At 34.3% G+C, this 24,532-nt stretch overlaps 1 protein-coding gene across 4 annotated transcripts in view; it reads left to right on the top strand.

Annotated features, from left to right (window-relative positions):
- Positions 1-24,532, top strand: part of CDH18 (cadherin 18) — a 696,319-nt gene that overhangs the window by 590,504 nt on the left and 81,283 nt on the right. For all 4 annotated transcript variants that reach the window (XM_045082036.1, XM_045082035.1, XM_045082039.1 and 1 more), the window contains exon 6: positions 16,877-17,064. In XM_045082036.1, the coding sequence (XP_044937971.1) occupies positions 16,877-17,064 (188 nt within the window). The remainder of the gene's footprint in view (positions 1-16,876; positions 17,065-24,532) is intronic.

The raw sequence follows: 24,532 nt of genomic DNA, 5'->3' as shown, positions 1-24,532 counted from the left end.
TATCTCTCTCTCTCTCTCTCTCTCAAGTAAATAAATAAAATCTTTTAAAAATATATATTGTTTTTCTTACTTTCTCTGAAGGATCATGTCTTGGGGTGCCCGAGTGCCTCCATTGTTAAGTGTCTGTCTTTGGCACAGGTCTTGTTCACAAGGTCCTGGGATCCAGCCCTTGTGTCAGTCGCCCTGCTCAGCAGGGTATCGACTTCTCCCACTCTGTCAGCCTGCTGCTCTACCTCTTGTGCTCTCTCTCTTTACCTCTGTCAAATAAATAAATGAAATCTTAAAAAAAAAAAAAAAAAGATTGTATCTCATCCAGGCCTTTTTACATTGAATACTCTCCAGTGACTTGCAATAGCCATGGTGTGTTACTGTCCAGCTTCTGTAGCTATCTTCCAAATACCTATCACTTCAAAGTCTTAACTGGAACCACCAACACATTGAAGTTCAAGTTGAAGGAATGTGGATGATACATGAATACTATGTCAATTTGATATCCAATATGGTTAGATTGAAAGTATAAATTCAAAGAAAAGTTGGATTTCTCAAATTAACTGTAAAACTTGCAAGTTTTTGGTCTATTAGAGGTATATTTTCATTCTGCTTTGTAGATACAAAGTGTGTTTATTTAATGTTATGAGATTTAGTATATAAAATAAGAATAATTGAAAATTATTTTATGTTTATCCCATTAAACAGGGTATAGACAATTTTAGAGTATATTTTTCATATAAAGGAATAACTATAAATAAATAAGGATGTGACATTTTTTTAGTTTTAAAGTTGGGTATTTTGAAATAATTTAAGATTATCTATTTAGTAACTTGCCAGTTATAAAATGTCAATAATTTTATGATTTGTTTTTGATCTATTTGGCTGTATGCTATGGCAAAGATATAGATTGATTCCTTTCCTTACCTGTTTTGTGTGAATATGCATGCTTTACTAATAAGCATATATTTCTTAGAAATTTTATAATTACTAATTAGTCTGTACAAATTGTTTTTTTTAATTCTTCACAAAATGCTGAAGAAAAGTAAGAATGATCTTCAATTAGAATTTATAAGTTTACACAGTTTCTCACATATTTATGTGTTATATTTATGAAGAAAGTGAGCGAATGCTAAAAAAAAAAAGTAGCCCACTTTACTTGTGCTTTGAAGAAAAATTTCTTAGAGGATAATCAGCTTTGTAGCAATGCAGGTTGACATATTGTAACAGCAAATGTGTTAGGGTAAGCGATTTTATTTTATCTTTTTAAATTTTTTAGGTAAGCAATTTTAAATATACTATTCCAGAGTACAGTAGAATACTAATATAGGACAATTGTCCTTTTAATGTGTGACATTGTAATGTGCATTCAGATGATTATAGTATTAGTCATACTATATTTATATAGTAAAAACATTTCAGCCAGGGATTAACATGATGATTAATCATTCATATTTAATACAAGTTTTTTAGATGCAGAAAATCTTAGATTCCTTGGGATTTTTCTTTTATAATTTGAGATATTTCCAATGTAAACTGCATCTTCTATGTAAAGCAATTTAAAGCAGAGATATAGAAACTTTCTGGTTAATCTTATCTGTAATGTCAGACAACCTGGAGAAGTCAGATATCACAGCCTAACCACTTACATGTCAGTCCGCCTTCCCCCAGAATCATCTATAAATAAATATTTATCTTATATCAGTAGTCACTTTTCCCAATAAATAATATGAATGTAAGAAAAATATTAATTAGTCAAAATATATACAATTACCAAGTTGATTACAGCCTTTGTAGCCTGGGACCTAAGGTCATTTGTAGGGAATGACTTATTTACTGATCTGGCAAAGTTCCTGAAGCAAAGAAACAAGGTCTTTCAAAAAACAATTAGAATCAATATTATCTTGGGACGCCTGGGTGGCTCAGTTGGTTAAGCGGCTGCCTTCGGCTCAGGTCATGATCCCAGCATCCTGGGATTGAGTCCCACATCGGGCTCCTTGCTCGGCAGGGAGCCTGCTTCTCCCTCTGCCTCTAGCCTGCCTCTCCGTCTGCCTGTGCTTGCGCTCTGTATCTCTCTCTCTCTAACAGATAAATAAAAATCTTAAAAAAAAAAAAAGAATCAATATTATCTTTGAGGGGATAGTGTATTACAAGGAGCAAGCTTCAATAAACCAAATGCCATTGATCTTTCTCACCAAGTCTTCCTTTCTTAAATGTACTTCATCTAATCATTAGCAGTCCATGGATACAGTCTAAAAAATTATGTGAAAGAATCACATTATGATGGCATATGAAATTATAGTTCATTCAGAAAGAGAAACATGAAATAATATCTGTATCTTTCTGCCAAACAAAATTATGTAGTCTTTAAACCAAAATGGATAATTATAGCACTGTTTAAAGATGTGTTTGAAACTTGATAATAAGGTAAAATACAACTTAGAGATTTATAATGTACATTGAAGCTAAAAAAGAAAAAATATACTTTATTGATATACTGTAATAACTTAGTACCTGAACTTTTATATACATATTGTACCACCTTATATCTCAGCAATTCCCAACCTTACATCCAGGCACTTAAATCGTAATTATTTCAATATAGTTAACTTTTCCAGATAAGAGAAAATTCTACCTTGAAATATTTCCAAGCATCAAAATGCTATAGATCCTAAAGTAGACAGTTGACATAAAAGACATTTCACTTAGGGGAAAAAAATTCTCTTCACACATTGTCTAATTTTTTCCATGACAGTTATCTAATTTGGGATGCCTGGGTGGCTCAGTGGGTTAAGCCTCTCCCTTCAGCTCAGGTCATGATCTCAGGGTCCTGGGATCGAGCCCCGCATTAGACTCTCTATTCAGCACGGAGTCTGCTTCCCCTTCTCTCTCTACCTGCCTCTCTGCCTACTTGTGATCTCTCTCTCTCTTTCAAATAAATAAATAAAATATTTTTTTTAAAAGTTATCTAATTATACAAAAAGAAATTTAGGTGTAGAAATTAACATTTTGCTTTGACAAAAATTAGCTTCTAATGAAAAAAATAAACCTAAATTTAGAGAATGAGGAGACAAATTGTGGTGTACCTGAACACTGATTTCTGGGGTACCTGGGTGGCTCAGTTGGCTAAGCAACTGCCTTTGCTCAGGTCATAATCCTGGAGTCCTAGGATTGAGGATCCACATAGGGCTCCCTGGTCGGCAAGGAGTCTGCTTCTCTGCTGACCTCTCTCCTCTCATGCTCGCTCTCTCTCATTCTCTCTCTCTGTCTCAAATAAATAAATAAAAATCTTTAAAATAAATAATAAACAAACACTGATTTCTGTATTTTAGAAAATGGTTGGCTTAGTACATATGACTTAGCACTAGAGTATAAAGTGACAGCATCTAATGAATTTCAGAATCTCCTTTTTAACACAGTCACCTCTTCAGCTGGCAAGCTTTCACTGTTCCATATTTGTGTAGGTACTCTCTGTGCTCTCAGTCTCCCTGATGCTGAAAATATAGAGAACATTATGGGACTCAGGCTTCTTTCCTACTGGAGCTCTGTTGTAGAGTTCTGTGCATCCTAAGTGTCATAGCCAAGAAAAATGAGAGTTTAGGGAATTACATGTATTCTGTTACTGATATAATTATAAGCCCTCCCCCCCAATAGGCTTTATATTTCTATGTGATTGTACTGGTGTAGGTGCACTTACACAAATGGCAAATTGGCAAGCTGATGTTGTGAAAGTCCAGAGGGAGTATAAGGCAGAATATAGGCTCCAGAACCTGACATCATTGGTTGTTATCCCTAGAAAAGGAAGAAAGTATACAATTACAGGAATTCAATAGGCATGTTACTAGAGTTAGTTTTTTAGCATGAAACCAGGGTTTGCTCTGAAATGAAAAAATGGTTAACTCTACCTCTCAGTAAACAGAAGCCAAAACATAGACAGTAACATTAAGAGTTGACATTGCAATCTGAAACAAACTAGGGGAATAGGAGATTAGATACAACTGAATGCAGAGTAGGTAAACTGGAAGATAAGTCAGAGGAAACTAGCCAGAATGCATCAGAGAGACCAAAGGTAAACAAACAAACAAACAGAAAAGAATTAAAATATATAGCAAACAAACAAACAAAAAACACCCAATTTCCAATGTATAATAATTTGAGTTTCAGAGGAAGACAGGAGAATGATGAGGCCATGTTTAAGAAATAAACAAAAGAACACCTGGGGGGCTCATTCTGTCAAGCATCTGCCTTTAGCTAAGGCCATGATCCCAGGATCCTACGATTTAATCTCACATTGGGTGCCTGTTCAGCAAGGTGTCTACTTCTCCCTCTGTCTGCCTCTCTCTCTGACAATAAATAAAATCTTTAAAAACAAACAAGCAATAAACTAGACTAGAGGTTTTCAAGAATAAGTGTGGACATTAAGCCTTAGACAAATAATCATAAGAAATCTCAAATGTGATGGAAAAACATTATCATCTAGATGTGTGATGGTGAAGTTTAGACTTTGAAAAATGAAAATAAAAGAATATGACACTCTGTGGGATTCTCATTGACAATAATGGAGTACAGAGGACAATAGAAACTTGGCCTCAAATTTGATGAGAAGATGAAATATAACTGTAACTTTAGAAATCTTTAACCAGTTAAATTGCATTAAAAATGAGGGTGTAAAAAAAACATATGTTAAAACAAAAATAATGAGTTCACTGTTCAAAGAACATCTTTGGAAAAGTGCTTAAGATGTATGTTTTCTATTTCAATCATTAACATTCATCCTCATTTGACTTATTTCCCTAGGAAATTCTATTTGGAATAGACTTTTACTGACTTCTCATCTTGATGTCTCTCTTAACTGCCCTGGTATATTCAATTATTTGTTCACAGTTACCCATTCTCTCTCTGCCTTCGACATACTTTCTTATAAGTAGAAAATATTTTCCCATTAATTTAGGATAAGCTAGTTAATTTGCTTTGGTCAATGACATTTGAAATGTCATGGTTTGAATCACATCTGAGCAGAAACCTTAATGAGCTTGAATGCTTTGGCTCTATTTATTTATTTATTTATTTATTTATTTTGTTTTTAAGATTTTATTTATTTACTTGAGAGAGAGAGTGGGAGAGAGATCATGAGATGGGGGAGGGTCAGAGGGAGAAGCAGACTCCTTGCTGAGCAGGGAGCCTGGTGCAGGACTCGATCCCAGGACTCCAGGATCATGACCTGAGCCGAGGCAGTTGCCTAACTGACTAAGCCACTCAGGTGCCCTGGCTCAGTTTCTCTTGTTCTTGGCCTCCAGTCTGAGAAGAACATAACTTAGAAAAAAGATACTCCTTTAGTCTACTGAGAAAGCATTGGGGCTTAGTGGAGATAAGCACACCAGAGCCCAACAGAGCTTCACCAAGCCAGAGTTCTTATATAATACAAGAAGAAATAATATTTGTGATTATGAATTATTAAGATGGAATTTATTTCCTAATGCAACAGAAATTGACTAATAAAATGATTATGCATTCTATGTTATATCTCTAGAAGCAAGTTTCTGTCACCACCACACCAAAACAACAAATTATGTGGAATTATGTTTGAAGAAGAAAATAGTATGAAGTGAACCTTATAGGATTTTAGAAAATGACTGTGTTCTGCTTTGGTAACCATTTTCATGGGATAAGTTGGAAGGTAGAAAATACAGCTAATGAACCTCATGGCTTCAAGAGAAGAGGTTTTAGGGAAGAATGTCTGTAGTGTGAGTTGATTGCTATGTGCTGCATTTGATAAGACACTACCAAGAGACAAGCTCAGAAAAACACACACACTCACACACACACATCTGTATGTCTCTTCTCTAACAGACATTAAAGGGAGGAGGAAGAAACCAAAAATCTCATGACTTTCAGGCCGAAAATACAAATTTAAAGGATTTACAAATAAGTTAGCCTCAGAGCCTTAGGGACAGAAATCCTTATAACAACCGCACAGAACAGTTATGGAATTACCATGAGCCTTTAACATTCTTTTCCTTTCAAATAGGGCCTTTATTTTTATTATTTTGTCTTTATTTATCCCTGCTTTTATGTTGAATTTGTGGTGAGGAAATAAATTTGTCCTTCTGATTCAGTGGTCTCTGGATCAAACTCTGATATGACTGTATCCATGATTTTGAAATTCAAGCCGGGTTTCATAGTTTTTAAAGAGATTTGGGGGTGGGAGCAGATAAATGGATTTCATCTATAAGCGTCGGACAGATATTTGTGAGTGGAGGATGAACTATGAAAGATTGTATTGTTTGTTCATGATTGTTAGTCCCTTCCCCTCTTTCATCATGTTTTCCTGTAGGTAGCAAATATGTCCTGCTTTAACTCTATGCTTTGACAATGACTTTGGCCTACAGAATATGACATGTTTAAGCAGAAGCTTTCTATTTTCATGATCGTGCCTCCTTCCAGTGGTTGCTTTTTCAGGTAATATTCTGGAATGAAAATTCATTTGGAATTGAGCCTATCCCAACAGAGTGATAGTTGAATCATATTTTTCTTCTGGTGTGTGTGTGTGTGTGTGTGTGTGTGTGTTTGTTTGTATTCACACAAAAAAAGGTGGTTTTTTATTAAATCACCAGGACAGGACCTTTGGGCAGAAATAGCTACACTGGGATTATGAAGAGTGACTGATTTTGTAATTTTTAGTTAGTGAGGGTTAGGGATGGCTTAGGTCTGTAAGGAATTTGCAAGCAAGGCTTCCAGGACCTTGCAGGGCTAGCTCCTGTTAAGATGAAGTCATTTACTACTATTAGTAAAACTTTGGTCATGAGACATTCAGATGTATATCAGCGGGCCATATGTTTGGAGAATGATTGCTAACATGAATCTTGCAGGAGTAGCAATAAAGGAAATTTCCAAAGTGATTCTGATATGTTAAGGAAGACTTACAGGATCCTGGAGGTCAGGTTAATGTCAAGCTAAGGTTGCTTTTGCCTCTAGCAAAGTATTATCATGAAGGCTGTTAAGTTCCCTGAGGAAGGTCACTGCCTGCCTCAAGTATCTGTCAATGGGCTGCTTTTTATAAGGAAATTTAATTTTTTTCCACATTTTTTTTGCCTTTGTCCTCCACATCATTCCCCCATGAAGAAAGCTGACCCTTAAATCTTCGAGGTTGCTGAGGGTGGGGCGTCTTATCTTCTGTAATTTCTTCCTGCTGAATGAGGGGTGTAGCGATGTCTCTATCTATGGGTCAACATAGGTCAGTTGGAGACTTACATACAGAACTTACAAAAGGCAGAGGCAGCTAAATCCAAAGCAGACCACATGGATGAATCTCCCCACGTAGAAAGGATCATCTGTCAGTTTAAAGTCAGGGCATTGAAGGAATCTTCGCACCAGGTAAAAAGAGAAGAGAGAAAAGAGCAAAACAAGATTGGAGTAACAAAAAGAGGGGCACCCGGGTGGCTCAGTTGGTTAAGCTTCTACTTTCAGCTCAGGTCACGATCCTGGGGTCTGGGGATTAAGTCCCATAGTGGGCCCTCTGCCCAGCAGGGGGTATGCTTTTCTCTCTCCCTCTGCCTCTCCCTCTTCTCATGCTCGTTCTCTCTCGCGCGCTTGTGCTCTCTCTTGTGCTCGCTCTCCCTCTCTCTCTCAGATAAATAAATCTTAAAAAAAAAAAAAAAAAAAGGAAAATCAAAAAGAAAAAGAAGCCCAAATAAGAGTGCTTTGGTAGTTGACAAAAACCCTCCTCTGGTACAGGAGCTTAATCATTAAAGGAAAGAGGGATGGTTTACGTGCCAGTTTGAGTATTTGTGTCTTTTAGTAACCCTGTCACATTTTTGTGGTATCTGGAGTATAAACAGACACTCTGTTTTAATAAAGCATAGGTTCCTCCTTGAGCTGTAGTTAGGATATCAAGGCACCGTTCAGTGTTAGAGGGCCACCTTTTGAATTAGTGCATGTCAAGCTTAGTTAAAGATGGTCACTGTATGCTTGGATAAATCCTCTATTTGCAATTTTATACCAATAGAGGCAGCTCCTGGGCAACCCCCTGAAAAACAAGGCTAAGAGATAAAACCATCATGAAGCCCTCTTTATGTGATATCTAGCCTTAACACTATTCTCATTATGAGGAATCACTGGCAAATATGAGAAGACTGGATAGGGTCATCCCTCAGTGCAATATCCAATCCAGTCATGAGGAAAGTGATTCATTATTTTCATATTCCATAGTTAACCCCATGAAGTGGGGTATACTCCAGCTTTTTAAGGAAAAATGTTGTCACCCCAACTATACAAAATTGATCAGTGATAGCTGAGTTATACCACTGTTGGGGGAATCCATTCCATTTTCCTGCTATTCAAGTAACCATATGCCCATGGGATCCTGTTATCTACTCCACAGAATAGTAAGCATGAATCTTATGAAGATTGTCTTTACATGAACTCTTGTGGCAATTTCTCTGAAGTTTACCTCAAGTTATCTAGTTTAGGCAAACAGCATTCAAAGACAATTAGAAAGAGAATTTAAGATTCACAAAGGTGTGTTACTGAGACATAATTTTTCTCTCTATAACTACCTTCATTTCCAGAGACAGCTAAATCAGGATAATTCTTTGTAAAACAAGTCCAATTTTAACAAAATTGGCTAATTATTTACATAAGCCCAGCAAGAATATTGATTGACCATATAGATCTTTTAAAATCTGCTTTGTTGGAGCATTTTATAAGGATTTTCAATGAAACTTTTAGTATCCTCTCTGGGCCAGAAGCCTAGTCAAATACATATCATCAGACACGCCTTCAATATCTGTAGTTTGGGTGAATTCCTCTTCTTCGGGTCCCCAAATATCCTGAGGTTCCTGCACCTGCCAAAAAGCAACAGTCTTTACTTAACTGGCAAGGCTACTTTAAACTCTGTAAGCAAGGAAACAGGCCAACATTTCCCGTGGGGCTTTATGGCTCCATAAATTCAGCCTTAGTTCCTTCCAGCTCTCTATCTGGTCATATCTGCGTCTATGCATGTCTCCCTCAAATATGGCATCCCAGTCAAAGTCTTTTTAAAACAACCAATGTTTTGGGATACCTGGGTGGGCTCACTTGGTTAGGTGACTGCCTTTGGCTCAGGGCACGATCCTGAAGTCCCAGGATTGAATCCCACATCAAGCTCCCTGCTCAGCAGGGAGTCTGCTTCTCCTGCTGACCTCTCTCCTCTCATGCTCTCTCTCTTTCTCTCTCTCTCTCAAATAAATATAAAATAAATAAATAAATAAATAGAATAAAACAACCAATGTTTCCAATTAGCTTCTGTTATGAGGAGGATTTTTATTGAATTTATGCAAATGACTATGACTACCGTGAAAGAAGAAATACTCCCTGAGACTTTGAATTTCAGAGGGTTCTGGTAGAGAGAAAAGTTAATCGCTTCAATTAATCCATAATTAAATACTTTACCACATTTCTGTAAAGCATAGATATTTTAGGAGAAAATTTCCTTAATTTGGAAGAGCAAATATTAGAGAACCAACAAGAGTCACAAAGACTATAATCATTTCCCTCAATTCATTTAGTCCCATGTAACCAAATTTATTCCATTTGAATGCACGTTCTGGAAATTCCTACCCAGTTTGGTTTTAGGATTTTAAAGATATCAAATACCTGTATTTGTTAAAAGTACTTTTCATGAATCTGTGTTGCTTGGGTGGCTCAGTCAGTTCAGCTTCTGACTCTTGATTTCAGCTCAGGTCATGATCTCAGGGTCTTGAGATCAAACCCTGCACTGGGCTCCAGGCTCAGCAAGGGTTCCTGCTTAAGATTCTCTCCTTCTGTCCCTCTCCCTGTTCATACACACTCTCTCTAAAATAAAAAACATAATAAATAAATAAATATTTAAAAAAGTCCTACTCATGAATCTCCTTGAAGATGAAACACATTTCATAAGAGCATCAGAATAGTAACTCTCACCAAAGACTTAAAAATGGACATCATTAAAAATTTGATGTGAGTTCACTATAATGCATTTACAAGGAAATTCAGTTATATAACACTTCAATAATCATACTATCAAGGGATGACCTTACACCAGAACACAACATACCATATAAACAAGCCTAACTAGTCAAAGAGGACTTCATTTACAATTTAAATCTTGAGGAAGTCTGTTGAAAATCCTAGAAAATTTATAAAGTACTTGCCTAACTAGGATTTCAGATCGTCAAAGATGTGATAAAGACAAAACATAGAGACTAGGGGCGCCTGGGTGGCTCAGTGGGTTAAGCCGCTGCCTTCGGTTCAGGTCATGATCTCAGGGTCCTGGGATCAAGCCCCACATCAGGCTTTCTGCTCAGCAGGGAGCCTGCTTCCCTTCCTCTCTCTCTGCCTGCCTCTCTGCCTACTTGTGATCTCTCACTGTCAAATAAATAAATAAAATATTTTATAAAAAAAAAAGACATAGGGACTAGTTTTTCTGGGAAGATAAAGAAAATAGAAAACAAATTAGTAAACAAATTTTTTTTTTGTCTTCATCTGCTCATAGTTTTCATATAAAACAAGGTGGAATTAAATATTTGCTGTTGTAAGCTACTGAGCTATTTTGGTGATTAATCAACACATAAACAGTTAATAAACATGCTAAATCTGTTATTTTTAGAATTATCACTGTGTCATCTAGTATATATATTTTTTTATCCTGTATCTTGCTCATTTTCTCTCTCCTTCATGAGAATGTACACTTGGTAAGAATGAGAACTTTTGTCTGTTTTGTTTTCTGTATTCCCAGTACCTGAAACTATGCCAGCATGAGGTAAGTAACATGTACAGAACAAGCTGACAAAACCTAGGCTGACCCCAAATTTCAGATGGGTCACTGCAAATTCATAAATAAGGATGAACATTTAAAGAAAAAAAAGTTGGAATGGGGCAGAGAAAAGCAGTTATCAACATCCATTTGACAAATAGATAGAGTGGATTTCACAGAGTACTTAGGAAGCACACACATGTATACCCGGGGGTCTGGTATATTTCCACAATATATTAGAAAACGGGAGACACTGGTATTAACCATCAAAGTGACCATAGATAAATTGACATCCTGAAGTTTTACAAATTGGTTAAACATTATATGCTGTTTATGCTTTAAAACAAAATACAAGATTGATGTTACACAGCATATAACCTTTTTGTGAACTTGAGCAGAGTACTCTAAGGGATATTTTGGCAACTGTAAAAGTGCTGATTAGGCTGTGCTATAAATTATCCAAGATGGGTATTTTTTTCCCCCAGAGGGAGTAATTACAGAGTAAAAATAATACGAAAGGCAAAAGGTCATTCACCATGTATTCCAAGATTCTAGGAATTATGGCCTTTGTTAATCTTATTTAGATAAAAGTGAACTTTTTTCCTAAATAGTAAACTGATTCCTTCTATGCAATTGAGCCACATCATGGATAGAAATGACAAAGCTTCAGGCTGTTAGTCAGAGATTTACATTTTGAATCATACCCTTTAAAGTTTCTCCCAAGTGTCCTTCAAGTCTATAAAGAATGCCAATTCTAATAAATAACAGGTAAATGAAGGTTCAGATGTAATTATTATTATTCAAAAATGAGAATATTTAATTATTTATGGATTGTTGGATCTCAGCTTTCAGAATTCTTAAAGGTAATACTATATATTATATATCTTTATAAATGGTATTAGCATTTTTGTTAGAATTGGTATTTAGAATAAGGTTTGTCTGATATCTTTTCTTATTGTGGGATAATTCAATATATTTCCTCCCATGGTTAATTAAGCTATATTAAAAATGTGACACATAATGGTATTTATTGGATTAAAGTTGCAAAGGTACATGTGAATGTTGTCTTTATGTCAGACATTAATAAAATAAAACACTTAAGCATCAGTTGTATACTAGGCTCTTTAGAAGGAATCCCAATCCCAAAGTTCTTGGTTTCTTTGAAATTAAATTTATAGCAAGTCTATTTTTTATATTCTTTGTGATCTTTATTATCAGAGACATCCAAAGTCATTGATTTATTCTCCTTTTATCATGATATATATTATATGTAATATATATAACTCATATGATATATATCATATTTTGTTATAATATTTTAAATATTATATCCAATTAATATATGCAATATAATATATATTATTCTTATATGTTATATGCATATGATATATAATACATAATAATATTATTATATAAGATTATATGGTATAGATTTCCAATTTCCTCTTCTATTAATCTTATATATATGTTACATATACATTTCTAATTTCCTCTTCTATTAATCCTACAGTTCTCTCACTAGAATATCCCCTTTTACACACACACACACACACACACACACTCAGGTTTTATTTTCCTAATTGCTTGTATTTCTTTTCTTATTAGAGAGGCTTTTTATTCATTCTCTATTGATTCATCTGTTAATGGAGACTTGAGTTGTTCCCATATCTCAGCCATTGTGAATAATGCTACAGAGAACATGGTAATATAGACATTTATTTGAGTTCTAATTTCAGATTTTTGGGATATGTACCCAGAAGTGGAATTTCTGGATCATATAATAGTTCTAGTTTTTAATTTTTGAGGAACCTCTATATTGTTTTCCATAGCTATTGCACCACATTTTACCTTCCCACCAACAGTGTAAGGGTTCCAATTTCTCCATAATGCTACCAACACTTTTTGTCTTTGGTGTTTTGGTAATAGTCATTCTACCAGGTGTGCAGTGATCTCTACATGTAGTTTTTATTTTTCATTTCCATGATAATTAATGATGTTGAATATCTTTTATATAATTTCTGGCTATTTGAATGTCTTCTTTGGAGAAATGTCTTCTTAAATCCTTTGCCGGTTTTGTAATGGCTTCTTCTTTTATTTTTATTTTAAAATTTTAAATTTTGCTCTTGACTTGAAATTCTTTGTATATTATGGAAATGAACCCCTTATCACATAAATGGCTTACAGGTATTTTCTCCTATTCTGTAGGCTGCTTTTTCATTCTGTTGATTGTCTCCTATCCTGTGCAGTAGTTTTTAGTTTGGTGTAGACCCACTCATCCATTTTTTCTTTGATGCCTGAGTTTTTGATATCATATCCAAGAAATAATTGCCAACCCAATATCAAGAAGATTTTCCCTATATTTTCTTTCAGGAATTCAAATCTTCAAGCCTTATATTTAAATTGTTGATATGTTTTGAGTTGGTTTTGTGTGTGCTGTAATATAGTGGGCAAATTTCTTTTTTTTTGCAAGTGCATATCTAGTTTTCCCAATACCATTTGATGAAGAAACTGTTTTTTCCTGTTGTTTAATGTTGATACTCTTATCAAAGTTCAGCTGGCTGTCTATGCTTGGGTTTACTTCTGGGCTCTCTATTCTGTTTCACTGGGTCTGTATGTGTATCTTTACACTATGTCATATTGTTTCAAATACTGTAGCCTTGTAATATAGTTTGAAATCAGGACATTTGAAGCTTCTAGTTTTGTTCTTTTTTTTCTACTTGCTTCATTCTCCGTATTTTGTAGTTCTGTATTTTCTGTATTTTGAGGATGCTTTGTTTTGTTTTGTTTTTCTATTTCCATGAAAAACACATATGGAAGTGTAATTAGAATAGCACAGCACCAATCTGTAGATTGTTTTAGGTAATATGGACCCTTTAACAGTATTAAGTCTTCCAATGTTTAAACACAAGATGTCTTTCTGTTTATTCATATTTCCTTTAATTTCCTTCATCAATGTTTTGTATTTTCTAGTACATAGTCATTTCACCTCATTGGTTAAATTTCCTTTTTAAGTATGTTATTATATTTAATGGTATTGCAAATTAGACTGTTTTCTGAATTTCCTTTTTGGATGGTTTGTTGTTAATGTGCAGAGACAGCTGATTTTTGTGTTTTGATTTTATATCCTGCAACTTTACTGAACTTGTTCATTCTAATAGTAATGTGTGTGTGTGTGTGTGTTAGTCTTTGGGCTTTCTACCTATAAGATCTTGTCATCTGGTAACAGAAATATTACTTCTTCCTCTTTAATTGGATTCCTATTATTATTATTTTTTTTTTTCTTTTTAACTTCTCTGGCTAAAACTTCCAGTACTGTGTTGGCTAGAAGTAGAAATATTAGGCATTCTTGCTTTTATCCAGATCTGAGAAGGAAGATTTTTAATTTTTCATCAATGAATATGATGTTAAGCTATGAACTTACTGTTACAGCTTTTATGATGTCTATATACCATTCTTCTATACATATTTTTTTTAATTTTGGTAAATAAATATATATATATATAAATAGGTAAACATAAAAATATATATAAGCTATATACTATATACATATACAGTATTTATTTTCTTAAAGAGCCTCATCATATTTAATCTCCTGGAATTTATAGCATTTTTTTAGGTACTTGGCTGTTTATTCAGGCCTTAGAAATTAAAAAGAAATACCCTAAACTTCTTTTGATTTATAAATAAATCTTATCTATCAGCTATTTTTTGTTAGTTATTAGGAGACATTTTGAATACAGTTTACAGTTCACATGTTCTCAACTATATGGAGAGTGTATAAGTGTTTAAATATTAATCTTAATATATTCTAATTTGTCTAATGGAGCATGGTGAATGTGGAAGAGTTACTATACTTGCAATTCCTAGAATGTATCAATTAAGTATCAGCTCTTTCCCTGAACATGATTGTCTTCCAAGGAGATGCTTCCTCTTATATGATGTGGTCTAAAAGTTATCTAGGATATGATCTTTTATGACAACTTATACAAAAAACAACCTGCTTTTTAACACTACCATCATAATAATTTTGTTATTTGCTTACTTATTTTTCTGAACTAAGACTTCATTTGCTTGCAAGTGTATCACCTCAGTTTTAATTAGCTGAGGGTCCTTTGGAAGGCTTATAGAACTGTGGAAAGTTAAGCTGTAACTTAGAGACCTTACTTAGAAACCAGGATCTTGACATCCTAGCCTTTCTACCTGAGGGGCTGGAAAATAAGAGATATAGTCTAATTTATTTATTTTTCTTTTTTTTTTTTTTAACAGAACAGTGTCCTATTTTATGCATAACTGCCTAGGAACATTAGGATATTTACAAAGATCCTGAAAATCATGGCTTCTTTCTGTTACTGAATTTGTGCCCTGAGATTAGGTACTTTAACATGAATTTTGGAAACATGACCTCATCAAAGTCCCTTCCTACATTTCATAGCTTTGCCAACGAAGAGAGATCAAAGTTCTTTCCTAGTTCCAGTACCAACATTTTGGGGAATGTACTCTCTTTGGATCATCGTGAGTCAACTGCCTATCCTTTCACAAATCAACTGAGAACAGAAAGGTGGAGTCCTGTAAAATTGGGGCCTTATACTCTTCACAGGTCAATTAAACATATCAAGAGGTGTCAAATGACAAATCCTGATAAAAACACATGATTAAGGTTAGGGGATCATGTGTTTCACAGAAAAGGGCAGTCTACCCAGGAAATATTAAGTTGGTGAGGATTGTTGAACTAAAAATATGTCAGGTAACATCTCACATGTTTATAGAGGAGAACTGGGAAAACTCTTTGTTGAATAATGAATATAAATAAATCAATCTCTGGTATCCCCATGTAGCACTTTAAAACATACAATTGTATCTTTAGAAGTAAATGAGAGGACTCCACACATTTACCATATATATTAACTTAAAAAAATATTATCATAGTATAGCTAACAAAATATTGGGTTAGGGAAATTATTTTCATACAAGCTCTACATTCATTTATCTGTATAGCCTAATTATATCCATGTATGATGTTAAATCACCATTCTTTTAGTCTTGGTTGAAACACACACAACTGCATTTTAATTCAAGGTTTCTGCTATTTACATTGTTACTTAGATTTGCTAAAACAAATAAGTTGTTTCAATAGATATATTTCTAATTTGTCAATAAAACAGTTGGTAGCAACATGACCATTTATGCTTCTTAATATCTAATTCATAAGTTTCTATAAGGAAAGTTCTGAGCTCTCTCTGAAGAAATTTAGTATCAGGACAGACTGAAAATTTTAAATTGCTCAATGTAAACATTTAATATCAAAACATATTGAAAAATATATTTTTGCATATCATATCATGAATTTTACATAATCAATAGTGTTTTAATATATATAGGGTAAAAATTAATTCAATCACAAATACTATATCATCCTATGTAGTTATATTTATTTTTCTCATTCTTTGACTTAGTCATTATTTCTATTAATTTTAATAATTTTGTTTTAATTATGATTTTATTATAAAACCACTCCAAATTCTTTCCAGAAGCTGACCTAGAGTACATGGCAATTAAATACATAAATATATTTATGATCTCTCTTTGTCCTGGCTTATACATTTCACTAAATTAAGCTATTGATCAGAATAATAATCACATTTATAGGTATGCTATATTCTTTTCTTTGTTTTCACTTTGAATTTCAAGTTTTGAATTTCAGGTTTTCAAACTCTTATATTTTAATTTCACATGCTGTATGAGAGGAGAAATGCATTGGGGATTACACTAGAACTTGACTAATTTAGTATTTGCTCAACATAAGAATGCAAATTTGATCTCCTTTGTCTTTTGTTCTGTTGCCTAGGGATGTAGAGCTAATAAAATATTTTATATTAAGATATCTGCAAATTCTTCTTATGTATGTTATTTTACATATGTTTTAAAGTTTGTGTAAATCTAGTATTCCATTACTACAGAATTTACTAATATTTAAAATCTGAAAGCATATCCACTTTATATATTACTTAATACGTTTGTTTGAATATGTGGTCTAACCATTTTCATGTCTTTTCCTTGTCAAATTTTTTTGTGAACCGTATTACCATCAAATGATTTTTAATATGAAATATTTTTCAGAGCACTATCAGCTATATGTTCCTGAGTCAGCTCAAGTTGGTTCAGCTGTTGGGAAAATCAAAGCAAACGATGCAGACACTGGTTCAAATGCTGACATGACCTATTCTATCATTAACGGTGATGGTATTGGGATATTCTCCATCTCCACTGACAAAGAGACCAGAGAAGGGATCCTTTCTTTAAAGAAGGTAAAAAGAACATACTTTCTCTGATTTAGGTAATTCACCCAGGTTTTCCATGAATGATCCACATTGGTGTCAATTATCCATATTGTCAGGTCATAAAAATGTTAAATATTTCCTCTTTAACATGTAATTACATCTTAATTATGACTGTGTCTTCCTCTTTGGAGCCACTCTTAGGAAAAAAAAAATATATATATATATATATTTTTTAATAATGGGAAGATCTATTGTGGAATATGCTGTGAATGTGTCTGCCATCTTGTTTTCAGATAACAGCTTTATCATGCTTGCCAGTTCTATTAATGCCATTATTCTATGTTGTACTAATCCATGTAACATTAAGAGACTTTTCTAACCAATGTAAAAATCTCCGTCATGTTAGCTAACACTCACTGGGAGAGGGTTTTTTTTTTTTTTTTTTTGACAGTAATGGATTCATCAAGACAGATTTAGTGGAACTATTAACCTCCTCCTGACTCTTTTTTATTGCTAAAAATTTATTTGTCAGTGGACTAAATATATCTATCACCTTTTTGATTTTAGAGTACAATATGTTTATGTCCTTGAAAAAATGAAGTGGAACACAGAAAAATAGCAAAGAATTTAAATATAACTCCTAATGCAGTGTATCTTAAATATTGAATTATTTCAGCTTAGAAATCTAGAAACATTCATATCTCTGGGCTTTACCTTCATATATATTTTTTTTTAATTTTTTATTTTTTATAAACATATATTTTTATCCCCAGGGGTACAGGTCTGTGAATCACCAGGTTTACACACTTCACAGCACTCACCAAATCACATACCCTCCCCAATGTCCATAATCCCACCCCCTTCTCCCAAACCCCCTCCCCCCAGCAACCCTCAGTTTGTTTTGTGAGATTAAGAGTCACTTATGGTTGCCATTTGCAACAACATGGATGGAACTAGAGCGTATCATGCTTAGCGAAATAAGTCAAGCAGAGAAAGACAACTATCATATGATCTCCCTGATATGAGGAAGTGGTGATGCAACATGGAGGCTTAAGTGGGTAGAAGAATAAATGAAACAAGATGGGATTGGGAGGGAGACAAACCATACCTTCATATATTTTTATTCAGAAATACTAAAGTGGAGCTGAGGAATTGGTCTTTTTAACAAATACTCTCAATGATTCTGCTGTAGAATGTATTCAAAACACAGGCTGAGAAATTTTATCCTGATGTGCTACCATAGACAGTGAAGTGAATCCATCATCTACCTGTATCTATCTACCCATCCATCTATCTACCTATGTATCTATCAATCTATCATTTAGCTATCTACATAATTTTTGTGTGTTTTGTATATGTTTTTCTATTTGAACTGTATACTATTTTATTCTTCTAATGAATATCATTTTATATTGATTAAAATTAAGGATTAATTTGTTTTCAGTTGCTACAAAAGGGACCTGCAAACTAGATTTTAGAGTGATTAAATATAGAAGAGTAGTCATCTCTAGTCTATGTAAAATATTGATGTCTTTACTTAAAATACTTTATTATTGGGGTGCCTGGGTGGCTCAGTGGGTTAAAGCCTCTGCCTTAGGCTCAAGGCATGATCTCAGGGTCCTGAGATAGAGCCCTGCATTGAGCTCTCTGCTCAGTGGGGAGCCTGCTTCCCCCCCCCCGCCCACCTCTCTGCCTACTTGTGATCTCTCTCTGTGTCAAATAAATAATGGGGATTTTACAATCCTACATGGTCTCAATTTGACAGTGTTTGTGAAAAGCAAAGGCAAAATGGTTTGTGTGCATATGCATGCACATACATCTAATTAACATACAATAGTTATTTTCAAGAGGAAATTTGTTTCAATTGTGTAAATAGTGAGAATGTATCATTTTAATCTTTCTTTCCTGAGATTGTAATAAGAAGTCCTGTAAAACAAATAAATGAGAGCGGCATCTGGGAGGCTCACTTAGTTAAGCATCTGACTTTGGCTCAGGTCATCTCAGGGTCCTGGGATTGAACCCCACTTGGGCTCCCCGCTCAGTGGGGAGTCTTCTTGTCCCTCTCCTTTTGCCTTGCCCCCTGCTATTGCACTCTCTCTCTCTATTCAATAAATAAATACAATCTTAAAAAAAAAAAACTTTAAAAAATGAACATCCAAACAAATGAGAATTTGATAAAATGAGGATTATAGTTGTAAATTGAGAGACTGAATATGTGTTTCTATGCAGATGAGTAAAAGTCAATAGAGACAAGAAACTGAGCATACTAATGAGAGGATAATTGATTTAAAAAGATGGACTGGGGTAAAGATGACCTTGTATAGAATCTTGGTCACAAGTAGAAAGAAACAACCTATGATGATATGCCTCCTTTCTTGAGAAAATCCAACAGAAGTGGAAAGTAAATTGTTGCTGATAAGCTTGCAATGATACAGCCAATGTGCAGAAGGTGGGGGAGGGGAGGAGTTCTTGCCTATTGAGCACTATGGTCTTTGTAAAGTGGAAAGTTACAACATGTTTGCAAAAAGTGAGGGTGATGGATGGTTTAACTACATAAAGAATCTAAAATATATCCTCGTATATACCATGGAATTAAGAATAATGGGGATTTTACAATCCTACATGGTCTCAATTTGACTGTGTTTGTGAAACGCAAAGGCAAAATGGTTTGTGTGCATATGCATGCACATACATCTAATTAACATACAATAGTTATTTTCAAGAGGAAATTTGTTTCAATTGTGTAAATAGTGAGAATGTATTCAAAATAACCTCCACAATTAATGAGTTCAAATTTTCCTTCACTGTTTTTCCATGAATTTTTTAAAATATTTTATTTATTTATTTGACAGAGAGAGAAAGATCCTCAGTAGGCAGAAAGGCAGGCGGAGATAGAGGGGAAGCAGGCTCTCTGCTGAGCAGAGAGCCCCGATTCGAGGCTTGATTCCTGGGCCCTGAGATCATGACTTGAGCCGAAGGCGGAGGCTTACCGCACTGAGCCACCATTTTTTAATGTAGTCTGCACTTCCAAGATGCATTCTTGTTTGCATTCATCTAATTTTCGAATCCTTCAGATTAAGATTATTAATCTGAGTTACTTCATTGCTATATATTGTATGCTGTAAATATTTGCAGTTTGAGAAATAAACTATGTAATTTATTCAGGGGTATTCATTCAGGGGCGCCTGGGTGGCTCAGTCGATAAAACATCTGCCTTTGGCTCAAGTCATGGTCCCAGGGTTCTGGGATCAAGCCCCACCTTGGGCTCCCTGCTAAGTGGGGAGTCTGCTTCTTCCTCTGCCTCTGCCTTCTCCCCTCCCCAGCTCTTGCTTTTTCTCTTGCTCTCCCTCTCACTCATCTCAAATAAGTAAAATCTTAAAAAAAAAAAAAAAAAAAAAAAAAAAAAAAAAAAAGATACTCATTCAGATGGCAGGAAATAGATCAAACAGCCCTTTAAAATCTGTTCTTTATTTAATCCTCTAAGGCAGCTCACCTTAGCCAGCAAGGCAGAACAGCTAATCTTCCCAAAGATCGAAATCAGCACTGCTTTCTAAATCTGCTTGCAGGAGCCTCTGCCCATTCCTGTCCATATCATTCCTTTATCAGAAAATTGCCAAGTTGAATTCACTGGTCCATGGTGTGGTAGGTTGTAAATACACTTTGATAACTTTCATTCATTGTTTAATGGAGCCTGACTGGGTTGGAAAGGGAAAAAGAAAAGGGCGAATGCAAGCTGATGCACTCTCCTCTGGCAGAAACCCTGTAGCTAGGGACACAGCCTTCTTAGCAGCCTCTCGCAGGCTCTCTTCCTGTGGACTCCATATCAGCTTGCACTCTTTATAGCGCTTGTTCCAATTTCTTTTTTAATTCAAGGATGGATCCAACCCTATTGACTCTCCTGACTTTCAGCAAATACCATCTGTAATATCATTTTCTTTCTTCAGATGTATTTAAATACGTAGACAGTGTCTATTATCTTAAGCAAAAATATCTAAATTTGGTCTTCAAGTCCATGAAGAGTGGTGGAAAATATGATCTCCACTGTCAAAGGAAATACAAATTTTGGTCCTGCCATTGAAAGATCTGTGGTGTAACTTCAGGTCTTTGAATCTGCTGTTTTCTTTCTTTCTTTCTTTTTTTTTTTTTTTAAGATTTTATTTATTTATCTGACAGGAAGAGGTCATAAGTAGGCAGAGAGGCAGGAAGAGAGAGAGAGAGGGGAAGCAGGCTCCCCGCTGAGGAGGGAGCCCAATGCAGGGCTCGATCCCAGGACCCCGGGATCATGACTGAGCTGAAAGCAGAGGTTTTAATCCACTGAGCCACCCAGGCACCCCTGCTGTTTTCTTATTTAAGCACTTTAACAAGGTGATTACTAAAAACATGGATAAAATAAGGTGAAAGTTGGGATCTAAATTTTGTCTGCCAAAAAATTACAATAATACCTTAATTTCTACTTTTCTCCTTGTCTTCCTTTTCTCTTCTATTTGTACCAAGTTTTAGTTACACTTTTGAGACCACTGCATGTCGTTATTATTGTGTCCTTTATTTAATGTTATCCAATTCCTTATAAGAATGCAAAAAAAGTACTCTGTGTATATTATATCATATATGCATGTTGTCACTCGTGTTTTTGGTAATCTACTTCTCTTTCCTTCTTCTCTAAAAGATTTTTTTTCAAAGTTACAGTTTAATATTGTCTTTATAGTTCAACATTTGCTGGTATATATCAGTCATAGATATCTCTCTCTGGATTATCTTTTCTATTTTACATATCAGTGTAGGCATTTCACTAACTTCTCGCTATGGAAAATGTAACAATTCTAGATCCCTCTTAACTCTGCTGAATCTCATAAAGTAGGAAGACCTTATTCTAATTAATTCACTGTGAATGCACTGATAATTACCATGGATGTATATCTACGTATGCTGTAAGTGCATGTCTACAACCAATGCTTGTGAACTATTTTGCAGCTGAAAACTATATTTTTTAAGCTTCATACTATTCAGTGTGTAATAAGATTGCTATCATTTTATTTTACAAATGATTTGAAATAGATCATAGATAAACATAAAAGGTTACAGTATTTTTATAAAGTTTAAGTTAATGCTAGGAGGAAAAAGTATGAAATATGTTCAATTATAACCATACTAGATCTTTTCCAAATGACCACATTTTTGGTTGTTTAGTGGATCCTGTTTATTGAATTTTTCTTTAGTATACCTTTGCATTGACTGATAAAATAAGAATCAGATTATTCTGGCCTTTGGATCGTAAAGTTTTGGGGCTCAGAGTCACAAAGTGCAATGAATAAGACATCCCAATCTATTATAAAGCCCCACAAAGACAAACATGAACACACTTTATTTTAAGAAGAAATACATTTCTAGGGCACCTGGGCAGTGCAGTCAGTTAAGCATCTTAGTTCATTTTGGCTCAGGTCATGACCTTGGGGTCCTGGAATTGAACCCCAAATTGGAGCTCCATACTCAGCTCAGAGCCTACATGAGACTTTCTCTGCCTCTATCCCTACCCCCTGCACTCACCCCCAGTAAAATCAAGAAAAGAAAATCTTAAAAAAAAAAAAAATGAGAAGAAATAGGTTTCCAACTCTAATAAACTATTTACAAAAATTGAACATTGATTAGGGATTTTATTATCAAAAAATTTTTCCAAGCTGCTATTTTTATATTTATAAGGGTCTAACATCTGGAAAGAAATTCTCCTGGTCAACCAGTTGCTAAAGAGAGGAGTCCACATTTCAATTCAGTGAAATCTATTACCATATTTGCGGTGACTTTTGACAGAGGACTGCTTTGGGGCAACTTTTGTTCTTCCTACTCATATATAGTCATGACCATGAAGTGACAGATATAAGATGAAACTACTTTGGATGTTAATCGGATGATTTTTACATATATATATATCTATAATATAATTTAGTACATTAGATGGAATTTGGTAATCTTTTGAAACATCCTGATGAGTTAAGCTATTCATATCCGTAGACTATTAGTAGTTTTCATATGTGTGGACATATGGAAACACACACACATATATGCTTGTATAAAAATACATATAAATGATATATAAATGTACTTTATATATTATAAGATATATATATTTGTTATTTGAGATAAAAAATGTCCCATTTATTTGTCAAGTCTTCAAATGATAGTAAGGAAACATTTAATATTGATTTATATAAATATCTTTGGAATTATACACATTGAATGAACATTATACTCTTCTGCACAGAGAAACTTATAACAAGAAAGCTTATACATGTATTCTAGTTTCCACAGAACATCTTCCATCCAGGAATCATCTCTGACAAGGACCACCAACCATGACATAATAAGAAAGTCTAGTTGAAGAAACATTCAAATCCATGTCATTTTCCTTTTTTTTTTTTTTTTCGGAGAATATTCATTTAAAATACATTCTTTCAGAAAGCAAAACTTAATATCAGTTACTATTCCAGAATTTAACCATTTTGTGGCACAATTGAAGTTACGTTTGCATCTATTAAATTATTGCTATCAGTTCCATTATTATCCACCCATTCTTGCATTATAAAACCTAGATGAGAGTGGAATATAGAAACTGGACCAAGGTGGGGTCATAAAGAGTCTCTAATTACAAAAAAAAAAAAAAAAAAGGTGAGAGAGAAAGGAAAAAATGAAAAAGATAATTTTAGGACCCTCTTGAACTCCCACAAGAATGGATTCATAGAGCAGCTTGGCTGAATGCTGTTTTCAGTATCTTTCTACTTCTGTTGGTTATATAAGTCCAGTGGAAGAATATACCAGTGCCATTTAATAAAGAATAGAAGTGATTAATGAGAAACAATTAAAAAGTCCCAAATATGTAGAGCTGGCTGGAAAATGATTGATGGGAATGATAACTATCTATAGTAATGTGAAATGTGTTAATATTAAAGAGGGAAAAAGTATTATTTTATAAGTTAGAGAGAGCAATGATATGTAAAAGTAATTACTAGGAGTAATAGGATGAAATTAAGAAACTAAAATTTAAAATGAAAATTGGAATCAAATCATTGACAGTGAACTGCATTAGGATATTCAGCAGTAATTAAGGAAAAGTAAGAGAAGCCCCAGTGGCTGGGAAGTTAAAATTATACCAGAATAAGTCCTTCTACCAGGGACAGAAGAGAGAGACGATTTTGTGTGAAAAGCATTTAAGTTTCTTAACTCTGTGAGTCTGTGAATTAAGGAAATTATAAAGGCACTCCGAGTTCTGGTAACCAGAATTAATGAAATTATAGTTAATGAAGTTATCAATTCATTTTTAGTGTTACAGCAAATACTTGAAAAGATGTGTAAATGCATTTTTTAATGGTGAGGATGTTCTATTACACTAAAAATCTGTTCATCTTCAGTCACCAAATTGGAATGTTATATTACACTGTTTATGTACTAAAAATTTCAGGCAGTGTATACAGCATAGTGCTTCAGGACACAGCAAATAAGAGTC

The sequence above is a fragment of the Mustela putorius genome, unplaced genomic scaffold (assembly GCF_011764305.1).
Source record: "Mustela putorius furo isolate JIRA1106 unplaced genomic scaffold, ASM1176430v1.1 tig00000589_pilon_pilon_pilon, whole genome shotgun sequence".
NCBI lineage: Eukaryota > Metazoa > Chordata > Mammalia > Carnivora > Mustelidae > Mustela > Mustela putorius.
The sequence above is the reverse complement of the archived record's forward strand: the minus strand, read 5'-3'. Positions and strand labels throughout refer to the sequence as shown.